Below are 12,310 nucleotides of genomic sequence, written 5' to 3'. Positions count from 1 at the left end.
CGATTAACAGATAACCATTAACATCCCTAATGAGGACTAATAAAAACAACAATACATATAGGCATGCTAATCATAATGGCTGGAACGCACGCACACAAAAAAACTAACCTCCTCCTCTGGCTCATCCAAGTTGACCCATTTCTGTTTCTTCTCGTCCCAGACAATCTGACAGAACAGACCAGTCAACTGAAGATACTCATCAGCTCCAATACACACACACACACACACACATACTGACCACACTGCCATGTATAAACTGTGAGCTTTTACAGACAGGACTCAGTAGAGTAGTAAGGAAGAGTATGTACAAAAATGACTGGAAAACAAGGAGTGTCGAAGAGTTGACTTACAGATTTGTTTTTGTCATCCGGAAGGTGGGCTTCATTCTTCCCCTTCCTATAGAGCCAGTTGAGCCAACCGCCACCCCCACCCCCCCCTCCCTGTGAGAGAGAAAAATAAAATCAGAAATGGTTACAGAATGATTTATATATGTGTGTGTGTGTAAGAGCTGAAATGATAAATCGAAAATAACCGACACCAACCACCAATCAAAGACATTTTGCTGATATCAATAATTACTATAAGTAGCCTATATAAAAAAATAGCTATTCTGGGCGATTGCTAACGGGACAATTGATAGCTACAAAATTCAAAGTAATAGTAGTTTTAAGTAAGTAAGTAGCCTTGCATGAGACTTGGCTTATACCAGCCGGAACGGCACATAGACTCCTGCCCCTGTAGCGTGAGGCAGCTTGGTGTACAAGTACACCCCCTGGACAGGACGCTAGTCTATCACAGGGCCTAACCCACAATCTATCTCCTTAATGCTGAACTCACAACATTCCAATCTCAGGATGGACACTAACCACAAGGCCATTGGGGTAATAATAAAAAGTAACTGCGGTGTGTGTGGGATTGTGTGTGAAAGGGACACAATACATAGTGTGTGTGTCTGCATAACCTTTTTAGGTGAGTCCTTCTTGGCCTGCTCAGGGATGGAGGGTGGAGGCGGAGAGGACTGCTTGGCTGCCGAGTTGCTCCTCTCTCGTCCTCCAGAGTGTGTGGAAGATTCCGAGATGGTGCGGGAGCGGCGACCTGGAGGCTGCTGCAGACAAAACAGAGCCAGTCAGACAAACACATGCACACACACTGCCAAAGGTAACAGTGATCTGACACACACGCATGCACACACCCTACCATTTGCATTGAGGACTGTGAAGTAGTCCTGGATCTTCTTCCTGGGCCCTGTGCAAACAAGACAAGAGTTAGTGGTATCAGCATATCTCCTCAAACTATTCCAACAAGGCTGAATGCTCGTAACACACACACCATGTGAGCCATTTGGTCATAGAAGTCCATCTGAGGCGTGAAGGTGTTCCTCTGTGGAGAGGTGGACATGGGAGGAGGCTGTAGTTCCGGTGGACCCGTCGGCTGATAATTGTCAGAGGGCATCTTTTGTGGCTGCTGCATTTGCGGGGGCATCATCTGTTGCTGATGCTGTGGTGGCGCCATCTGCTGGTGCTGAGCTCCAGGAAACATGTCCTTTTTGTCCGGTTGGGGCTGCTGGGGTTGGTAAGGTTGTACAAAGCCAGAGCCTTGGGGAGGGAACCCTGATAAAGGGATCTGGCCAGGTGGTCCAGGGAGACTGGGGGGTACTGGGTAGAACTGGACCCCCTCATTGGGGTGTGGCGGCTGGGAGACCATTCCGTCCTGGAGGATAGTTGGGGGAGCTAGATGGGAGGAGAAGGTTTGTGTGTTTAGTGGTGGCTGCTTATATTTGTGAATTGCTATGGGACATTGGTCATTGCATTGATTAGGAGTCAACAAGTTCTAAAACATGCATGAACAAACACACACCTATCGTGTTACAAGGTGGGCTTGTTGCTCACCTGGAGGCATCAGCTGCACCCCTTGCTGAGGTGGTCCGGGCATGAGTGATGTCATCAGAGGGTTGTCAGAGGTGTGGCCAACCATGTCCAGAGGCTGGGCATATGGCTCAGGCGGGCTGGTCTGATCTAACTCAGAATTGGGGGTGCTGCAGTCATACTGCTGAGGAGTAGCCCTGTCTGCATTGTATGCAATCACTCCAGTCTATGGGGGGAAAAAAATAACAGCCCAGTCAGTTACAGACACCTACAACAACATGAATAGGTTTCTCATACACATTAATAAAACACACACCCTCATCTGTCCATCCAGCTGTCTCAGATTAATCAGCCACTCTGGCTCGTTGAAGAGCTCCTGATCTGCCTTCTCCTTCAGTTGTGGATCGAAGAATCGCATCTTCTCAGACATCTACAATTAACAGCAGACCAGACATTCAAAATTCTCACACATAGTAACAATCAACACCTAAGATATAGGTATGTGAGAGTGAGTGAGTGAGTGAGTGAGAGACTGCGTGTATGAATGAGTGTGTGCGCGCACGCACGTTTGTATTTGTGTGCAAGTATGAGTGAGTAAGTACATGTGTGTTGACAGTGCCCTTGTGTGCGTGTTGTGAGAGCGATTATATGTGGGTGTGTGTGCGCGCACATGTGTGTCTACCTGCATCAGCTGACTGGTGAACACAGGAGAGTGGTAGGACGGCTGCATGAGCACGCTCCTGGAGATAACCTCACAGTAATGGAAGGCCTGAGCACACAGCCCGGCCTCGGCCAGGCGACACGCATAGATCAGCTTGAACACCTAGAGGGAGACGGGAGGAAGAAAGGTCGAAGGTCATGATAGCTGATTTCATCGCACAGAGGCCGGGCACATTCACTTACATTAGGAGTGAAGAGGAAATTCAGCATCTCTTGGAGGGCAGTGGAAGTTGATCAAAATGTTTATTTAATGATAAAACCAATGCGTTTCAGCCTTTCACATCAGGGTTTTACTTAAATTCGGAGAACTGGGATCAGACGGCACTACTCATAAAAATAGAATGACTAGAAGACATTTCTATGCAGCTACTGCCATGCTATACAGCATCTCTAGATGACCATTCAGTCCATTTCTGTAAGATCATAGGGGGAAAGCTTCAGGAGGTATGTCTATGGCGTGTGCTCAAGTTCAGATGTGTGTGTGTGTACTCACCTGGAAGTTGGGCAGGGAGCAGGGCTGGGAACCCAGAGACTGGGCATACTCATATGCCTCCGTCCTCTGGATCGCTTCGTTAGAGGCAAACTGGAAGAATGACAGACTAGCAAGAAAGAGGTCATTAAAGCCTTTGTATGCCATATGCATGAAAGTTCATATTTCTATGTAAGATTATATGCCTGTGAGTTTGTTCCACAGTGTGGCAGCAAAAACAGAGGTGTGTGTGAGAGTGAGAACTGACTGTCCGTGTCCAAATATCCATACCTGCATTCTAAATAATAGGCATTTTGGGTATGTGAAAAAAGATTGTTTTACATTGTGAAATGTCAAAAATTGAGTATGTGTTAAATGCCAGTATGTCATACTCATTTCAGCTATTCATCTAGTAGAATTCGCTGTGCACCATTGAGGAAGAGAATAGTCTTTCGAGCCTCAAATGTGTTTGACAACAGCTGATAATCAGCTGAGGGGACGCGATATTCCCAAATTAACGAATGGCGGGAATCAACGCAATATGTAGTATGTAGTCTGATTACTACAGAGTAAGCAGCTTAAGTAGTAGGCAAGACATTTCCACAACGGCCAACAAGTGAGAAAGGGACAGAGCAGCAGATGTCTAACCTGTGATTTGAGCCGATTAGAACCATTTTGGTGCTCTTTTTGGTGAACACCCCCAAACCAACCTGGGCCATCAGGTAACAGAAGTGGGCCGCATCGGTTAGCCCCTTGGAAGCTGTAACACACGTCAATCGACTGTACCTCAAATTCAACTCAATTTATGAATATCACAGAACTTTGTTCTGACTGTTTTCGGTCAGGATTGCAGCAGGTATATTGCATTTATTATCATAATATATAGTTTGTCATCAACATCATAACCATTAGTGATGGGTGGGGAAAAAATGTTAGTTACATATCGCAATATTACTTTGACCAATATCATATAGATACTTTGACTGCAAGTATTGATTTGTAAAAAGTTAGCGTTAGCTAGCGCTAGTCGGATGTACCTGCGTCAATACGCTGGTATTTTTCATCCTATAACTTGGTCTCCATATTTACAAAAAAATTATAGTTCGCCAACATGTTTTCAAAACTAGTTTATTATGGCTTGTCTCTGCAGCAGACATATAGTGAGCAATATGTTTGGAACATCAAATCACAAAATCAAATGGCAACAATGGAGGCTCCTCAGAAGAGGAAGGAGAGGACCATTCTACTCAGTGAATTTAAGAGAAATAAAAAGTGAAACATTAAAAAGTTATTAAATTCACTATACTACCAAAAGTATGTGGACAGCTGCTCGTCGAACATCTCATTCCAAAATCATGGAGTCGGTCACTCATTTGCTGCTATAACAGCCTCCCACTGTGAAGGCTTTCCACTAGATGTTGGAACATTGCTGCTGGGACTTGCTTCAATTCAGCTACAAGTTCATTAGTGAGGTCGGGCACTGATGTTGGCCGATTAGGCCTGGCTCGCAGTCAGCGTTCCAAATCATAGCAAAGGTGTTTGATGGGGTTAGACATCGCTTTGTGCACAGGGGCATTATCATGATGAAACAGGAAGGGGCCTTGCCCAAACTGTTGCTACGAAGTTCAGAATATCATTGTATGCTGTAGTGTTAGGATTTCCCTTCACTGGAACAGTGAAAAGAAGAAAAAAAAACAGCCCCAGAACATTATTCCTCCTCCTTTACAGTTGGCACTATGCATTGGGCAGGTAGTGTTCTCCTAGCATCCACCAAACCCAGATTTGTCTGTCAGACTAACAGATGAAGTGTGATTCATCCATTCCGAGAAAGCATTTCCACTGCTCAAGTCCCCAATGACGGCGAGCTTTACACCACTCCAGCCAACGTTTGGCATTGCACATGGTGAACTTATGCACATGGTGAACGGCTGCTCGGCCATGGAAACCCATTGCTTGAAGCTCCCGATGAACAGTTCTGGTGCTGACGTTGCTTCCAGAGACAGTTTGGAACTCGGCTGTGAATGTTGCAACCGGAGACAGGCGATTTTTACGCATTACGCGCTTCAACATTCGGCGGTCCCGGTCTTTGAGCTTGTCTGGCCTACCACTTCGCAGCTGAGTTGTTGTTCCTAGACATTTCCACCTCACAATAACAGCACTTACAGTTGACCGGAGCAGCTCTAGCAGGGCAGAAATTTGACGAACTGGCTTGTTGGAAAGGTGGTACCATGTTGAAAGTCACTTCAGTAAGGCCATTCAACTGCCAATGTTTGTCTATGGAGATTGCATGGCTGTGTACTCGATTTTATATAATAGCCGAATCCATTAATTGGTCCACATACTTTTATATATATATTAGTGTATATTCACGTCACCAAATAACTGATTAAAAAACCCAGTTTTGCAATGAAGGTCTACAGTAGCCTCAACAGCACCCTCTATGGTAGCACCATGGTGTAGCCAGAGAACAGCGATTTTCAGTTCTCTGGGTACATCGATATCAATACAAAACCTAGGAGGCTCATGGTTCTCACCCCTTCCATAGGTACACAGAAAGTATGACGTCTTCTGGAGCATTTCTTCGTTCCATCCCCATACAGTTTATTGCAACACGTAGACATTTGTTTCATATTTAATAGGCATACGATATATTTTCATTTAGCCAACCATTTATTAGCCTGCTATGAGTGGACGCAATGTTTATAGTGCACATGAATGTTAGCAAGACTCATGAGGTAGAAGTTCTGTTCATTTGATTTAATGTATTGTTCATATTTCCTGTGTTATGTTAGAGTTCCTTGTGTCTGTGTCCTACAGTGCATTCGGAAAGTATTCAGAAGCTTTCACTTTTTCCAGTATTATTATGGTGAAAATAAGTATTTGGTCACCTACAAACAAGCAAGATTTCTGCCTCTCACAGACCTGTAACAGCTTCTTTAAGAGGCTCCTCTGTCCTCCACTCGTTACCTGTATTAATGGCACCTGTTTGAACTTGTTATCAGTATAAAAAGACACCTGTCCACAACCTCAAACAGTCACACTCCAAACTCCACTATGGCCAAGACCAAAGAGCTGTCAAAGGACACCAGAAACAAAATTGTAGACCTGCACCAGGCTGGGAAGACTGAATCTGCAATAGGTAAGCAGCTTGGTTTGAAGAAATCAACTGTGGGAGCAATTATTTGGAAATGGAAGACATACAAACCACTGATAATCTCCCTCGATCTGGGGCTCCACGCAAGATCTCACCCCGTGGGGTCAAAATGATCACAAGAACGGTGAGCAAAAATCCCAGAACCACACGGGGGGGACCTAGTGAATGACCTGCAGAGAGCTGGGACCAAAGTAACAAAGCCTACCATCAGTAACACACTACACAGCCAGGGAATCAAAACCTGCAGTGCCAGACGTGTCCCCCTGCTTAAGCCAGTACATGTCCAGGCCCGTCTGAAGTTTGCTAGAGAGCATTTGGATGATCCAGAAGAAGATTGGGAGAATGTCATATGGTCAGATGAAACCAAAATCAAACTTTTTGGTAAAAACTCAACTGGTTGTGTTTGGAGGACAAAGAAACAAAGAATGCTGAGTTGCATCCAAAGAACACCATACCTACTGTGAAGCATGGGGGTGGAAACATCATGCTTTGGGGCTGTTTTTCTGCAAAGGGACCAGGACGACTCATCCGTATAAAGGAAAGAATGAATGGGGCCATGTATCGTGAGATTTTGAGTGAAAACCTCCTTCCATCAGAAAGGTCATTGAAGATGAAACGTGGCTGGGTCTTTCAGCATGACAATGATCCCAAACACACCGCCCGGGCAACGAAGGAGTGGCTTCGTAAGAAGCATTTCAAGGTCCTGGAGTGGACTAGCCAGTCTCCAGATCTCAACCCCATAGAAAATCTTTGGAGGGAGTTGAAAGTCCGTGTTGCCCAGCAACAGCCCCAAAACATCACTGCTCTAGAGGAGATCTGCATGGAGGAATGGGCCAAAATACCAGCAACAGTGTGTGAAAACCTTGTGAAGACTTACAGAAAATGTTTGACCTTTGTTATATACCCTTTGTTGGCAATGACAACAAAGTATTGAGATAAACTTTTGTTATTAACAAAATACTTATTTTCCACCATAATCTGCAAATAAATTCATTAAAAATCCTACAATGTGATTTTTCTGGATTTTTTTTCTCATTTTGTCTGTCATAGTTGAAGTGTACCTATGATGAAAATTACAGGCCTCTCATCTTTTTAAGTGGGAGAACTTGCACAATTGGTGGCTGACTAAATACTTTTTTGCCCCACTGTTTGTATTCAGATCTTTTACTCAGTACTTTGTTGAAGCACTTTTTGCAGTGATTAGCCTTGAGTCTTCTTAGGGTATGACGCTACAAGCTTGGCATACCTGCATTTGGGCAGTTTCTCCCATTCTTCTCTGCAGATTCTTTCAAGCTCTGTCAGGTTGGATGGGGAGAGTCACTGCACAGCTATTTTCAGGTCTCTCCAGAGATTCTCCATTGGTTTCAAGTCCAGGCTCTGGCTGGGCCACTCAAGGACACAGAAACCACTCCTGCGTTGTTTTGGCTGTGTGCTTAGGGTCGTTGCCCTGTTGGAAGGCGAACATTCGTCCCAGTCTGAGGTCCAGAACACTCTGGAGCAGGTGTTCATTAAGGATCTCTGTACTTTGCTCCGTTCATCTTTCCCTCGATCTTGAATAGTCTCCCAGTCCCTTCTGCTGAAAAACATCCCCACAGCATGATGCTGCCACCACCATGCTTCACCGTAGGGATGGTGCCAGGTTTCCTCCAGACATAACACTTGGCATTCAGGGCAAAGAGTTCAACCTTGGTTTCATCAGACCACAGAATATTCTCATGGTCTTAGAGTCCTTTAAGTGCCTTTTGGCAAACTCCAAGCAGTCTGTCATGTGCCTTTTACTGAGGAGTGACTTCCGTCTGACCACTCTACCATAAAGGCCTGATTGGTGGAGTGCTGCAGAGATGGTTGTCCTTCTGAAAGGTTCTCCCATTTCCTTTGTGGAGCTCTGGAGCTTGTGTCAGAGTGACCATCAGGTTCTTGTTCACCTCCCTGACCAAGGCCCTTCTCCCCCGATTGCTCAGTTTGGCCGGGCTGCCAGCTCTAGGAAGAGTCTTGTTGGTTCCAAATTTCTTCCATTTAAGAATGGAGGCCACTGTGTTCTTGGGGACCATCAATGATACAGACATTTTTTGATCTGTGCCTCGACACAATCCTGTCTCGGACCTCTACGGACAATTCCTTCAACCTCATGGCTTAGTTTTTGCTCTGACATGCACTGTCAACTGTGTGACCTTATATAGAAAGGTGTGTGCCTTTCCAAAACATGTCCAATCAATTGAACTCACCACAGGTGGATTTCAATCAAGTTGTAGAAACATCAAGGAAGATCAATGGAAACAGGATGCACCTGCACCTCAAAGCAAAGGGTCTGAATACTTACAGTTGAAGTCAGAAGTTTTATGCTGGAGGAAACAGGTACAAAAGTATCTATATCCACAGTAAAACGAGTCCTATATGGCGACATAACCTGAAAGGCCGCTCAGCAAGGAAAAAGCCACTGCTTCAAAATCACCATAAAAAAGTCAGACTACTGTTTGCAACTGCAAATCGGGACAAACTCGTACTTTTTGGAGAAATGTCCTCTGGTCTGATGAAACAAAAATAGAACTGTTTGGCCATAAAAACCATCGTAATGTTTGGAGGAAAAAGGGGGAGACTTGCAAGCTGAAGAACACCATCCCAACTGTGAAGCACGGGGGTGGCAGCATCATGTTGTGGGGAGGTGCTTTGCTGCAGGAGGGACTGGTGCACTTCACAAAATCGATGGCATCATGAGGAAAGAAAATTATGTAGATATATTGAAGCATCAAGACATCAGTCAGGAGGTTAAAGCCTGGTCGCAAATGGGTCTTCCAAATGGACGATGACCCCAAGGATACTTCCAAAGTTGTGGCAAATGGCTTAAGGACAACAAAGTCAAGGTATTGGAGTGGCCATCACATACCCTGACCCCAATCCTATAGAGCAAGGAGGCCTACAATCCTGACTCAGTTACACCAGCTCTGTTAGGAGGTATGGGCCAAAATTCACTCAACTTATTGTGGGAAGCTTGTGGAAGGCTACCCAAAATGTTTGACCCAAGTTAAACAATTTAAAGGCAATGCAAACAAATACTAATTGAGTGTATGTAAACTTCTGACCCACTGGGAATGTGATGAAAGAAATAAAAGCTGAAATAAATCACTCTCTACTATTATTCTGAAATTTCACATTCTTAAAATAAAGTGGTGATCCTAACTGACCTAAAACAGGGAATTATTACTAGCATTAAATCTCAGGAATTGTGAAAAACTGAGTTCAAATGGATTTGGCTAAGGTTAATGTAAACTTCCGACTTCAATTGTGTTTTTTAAATTGATTTAACTAGGCAAGTCAGTTAAGAACGCATTTTTATTTACAATGACGGCCTACTGGGGGAACAGTGCCTTGTTCAGGGGTAGAAAGATATATTTTTACTTTTCAGCTCAGCGATTCGATTCAGCAACCTTTCATTTACTGGCCTTCCTCCCCAAAAGAAGGTTGTTTTTTAGTTTTAATACATGTGCAAAAATGTCTAAAAACCTGTTTCGCTTTGTCATTATGGGTTATTGTGTGTAGATAGATGAGGGAAAACATTTATTGAAATCATTTTAGAGTAAGGCTGTAACTTGAAGCTAGGGGGCACTATTTTTATGTTTGGAAAAATAATGTTCCCAAAGTAAACGGCCTATTTCTCAGGACCAGATGCTAGAATATGCATATAATTGACAGATTAGGATAGAAAACACTCTCAAGTTTCCAAAACTGTAAAAAATATTGTCTGTGAGTATAACAGAACTGATATTGCAGGCGAAAGCCTGAGGAAAATCCAATCAGGAAGTGCCTCTTATTTCGAAACACTTCTGTTCCTATGCATGTCTCTCCTCTATTTAAAGGGATATCAACCATATTTCTTTTTCTCTGGCTTCCCTAAGGTGTCAACAGTCTTTAGACAAAGTTTCAGGCTTTTATTTTGAAAAATGAGCGTGAAAGATCACATTGCGTAAGTGGATAGGTGGGGGCTCTCAGAGTAAAGCCGCCATTGTTCCTCCTGCTGTTATAGAAAAACCTACACACTCGGTTGAAATATTATAGAATATATATTTTAAAAACAACCCGAGGAATGATTATAAAAAACATTTGACATGTTTCTGTGGACATTATGAAGACTATTTGGAATTTCCGTCTGCGTTGTCGTGACCACTCTTTCCTGTGGATTTCTGAACATAACGCGACAAACGTGACAAACAAACGGAGGTATTTTGGGTATAAAAATAATCTTTATGGAACAAAAGGAACATTTGTTGTGTAACTGGGAGTCTCGTGAGTGAAAACATCCGAAGATCAAAAGGTAAACGGTTAATTTGATTGCTTTTCTGATTTTCGTGACCAAGCTTCCTGATGCTAAGTGTACATAATGCTATGCTAGGCTATCGATAAATTTACACAAACGCTTGGATTACTTTCGCTGTAAAGCATAATTTCAAACTCTGAGATGACAGGTGGATTAACAAAAGGCTAAATAAATTGTGTTTTGCAATATTGCACTTGTGATTTCATGAAAATGAATATTTTGCTGTTGCGCTATGCTATTCAGCGGTTGCTGACGAAAATGATCCCGCGACAGGGATGGGTAGCGTCAAGAAGTTTTAACAAAATGTTGAAAAAGTGAAGGGGTCTGAAAAATTTCCGAATGCACTGTATGTTTCTATAATTTTTGTTGTGCGTAATAGGAGGACATGCTACCCAGTGTGCATAGAAATAGGCTACGTGGCCTACACTCCACACTATAATAGAAAAGTATTGTTCCATGTATGCATGGTGTTGAAATATCAATAATCATCAAGTCTGATTAAGACGAATGTACCAATGTAACAATGGATGTCGAAACTGCCTTTTACATTGTAGAACCAGTTTATTGGTTGTAATTGCCAAATTGGGTAATTGTATGGTCCTGGGGTCCAAGTGCTTATGTTATTGTAGGCCTACCTGTTTGAGCTCCTGCTGGACAGATTCGATTTGGTTTCTCAAGGGGAGTCTGTACATTTTAGCCCTCTACCTGTGTCCATTTAGATAGGACAGGTTAAGCCTGATACAGAGGCTATTTCTTTTGGGCTATTGCCCGTGTATATTTGGTCAATCTACTTGTATATTTTGTATGATTTGGTGCTTTCACCATTGGATCCCCAATACTACACATCAACCTGCCTTACCTTCTGCTGATTTCAGACCATTACAACTGCTACAAGGTCCCCATTTTACAATTACATAGGTTAATCAAAATGTGTTGTAGACAAAATAATGAAAAGGGCTGTCTGGTAGCCTCAATAAATAGACAAAGATTTATAGTTGAACAAGCATTGGTAGATTTGTTTTTTAGACTCAACTTGAAAACTTGATTGGCTCTTAGAATGGGTGACTTGGACTTGACTCCAGTCTTGACCTGTTCTACTTGGGACTCGACTTGAGACTTGGACCTTGTGACTTGAGTCATGCTTGTGACTCAAATAATAGTGAGTGACTTGGTCCTACCTCCTCCTGCCGGTGTAACTGCTAGCTGTACAGTGTACTGCGTGATTGTAAACCCACAATCCAATCCGTGTACAAACGCGTTAGTTCCAGTTTGTTGACTATAACATTGAAATGGTGATAGTGTAGGCTGTGTAGCGGTTATCGGCTATGGTTTGAAGAGGTTTTTGTCGCTGATCACAAACAGCTGTTTTGTTGTGCACTGAAGTCCACAAGCGAAGGAACAAGTTGAGGAGAGCCCATAGATGCAAGGAATTATACACAAGCAAAGTGGTAATGATGTGGCTGCAATGAAAGTGAACTGTGTGTGCGGATGATCAGCAGTGTGTTCATTTAGCCGATTCTGTTGCAAAACGTTTCTTAATCGGAAGCAAACGGAATGAAACGGGAAGAGATCTCCCTGAATTTGTCCAATAGAAACTATCGTTTTAGTTGGAAAACAGTGTTTTTGCAACTGTTTGGACTAATGATTACACCCTAGGTCACCTAGATGCAGGCAAGAGTGTGCAAGGCGATATTCAATGTGTCACTCTGTCACCTTGATTAGTCCAATGTCTCTCAAATCAAATATTATTTGTCACATGCACTGAATACAACAGGTAGACCTTACTGTGA

The 12,310-nt window shown here is 43.3% G+C and overlaps 1 protein-coding gene across 6 annotated transcripts in view; it reads right to left on the bottom strand.

The window, feature by feature from the left end:
* Nucleotides 1–12,310, bottom strand: part of sec16a (SEC16 homolog A, endoplasmic reticulum export factor) — a 73,531-nt gene that overhangs the window by 7,889 nt on the left and 53,332 nt on the right. For all 6 annotated transcript variants that reach the window (XM_036977742.1, XM_021603211.2, XM_036977740.1 and 3 more), the window contains 10 exons: nt 3,703–3,814; nt 3,079–3,184; nt 2,548–2,688; nt 2,182–2,295; nt 1,890–2,091; nt 1,330–1,730; nt 1,198–1,245; nt 962–1,105; nt 351–440; nt 109–165 (listed from right to left, as the gene is read on the bottom strand). In XM_036977742.1, the coding sequence (XP_036833637.1) occupies nt 109–165; nt 351–440; nt 962–1,105; nt 1,198–1,245; nt 1,330–1,730; nt 1,890–2,091; nt 2,182–2,295; nt 2,548–2,688; nt 3,079–3,184; nt 3,703–3,814 (1,415 nt within the window). The remainder of the gene's footprint in view (nt 1–108; nt 166–350; nt 441–961; nt 1,106–1,197; nt 1,246–1,329; nt 1,731–1,889; nt 2,092–2,181; nt 2,296–2,547; nt 2,689–3,078; nt 3,185–3,702; nt 3,815–12,310) is intronic.

Source organism: Oncorhynchus mykiss, chromosome 5, assembly GCF_013265735.2.
Source record: "Oncorhynchus mykiss isolate Arlee chromosome 5, USDA_OmykA_1.1, whole genome shotgun sequence".
NCBI classification, from domain to species: Eukaryota; Metazoa; Chordata; class Actinopteri; order Salmoniformes; family Salmonidae; genus Oncorhynchus; species Oncorhynchus mykiss.
The sequence above is the reverse complement of the archived record's forward strand: the minus strand, read 5'-3'. Positions and strand labels throughout refer to the sequence as shown.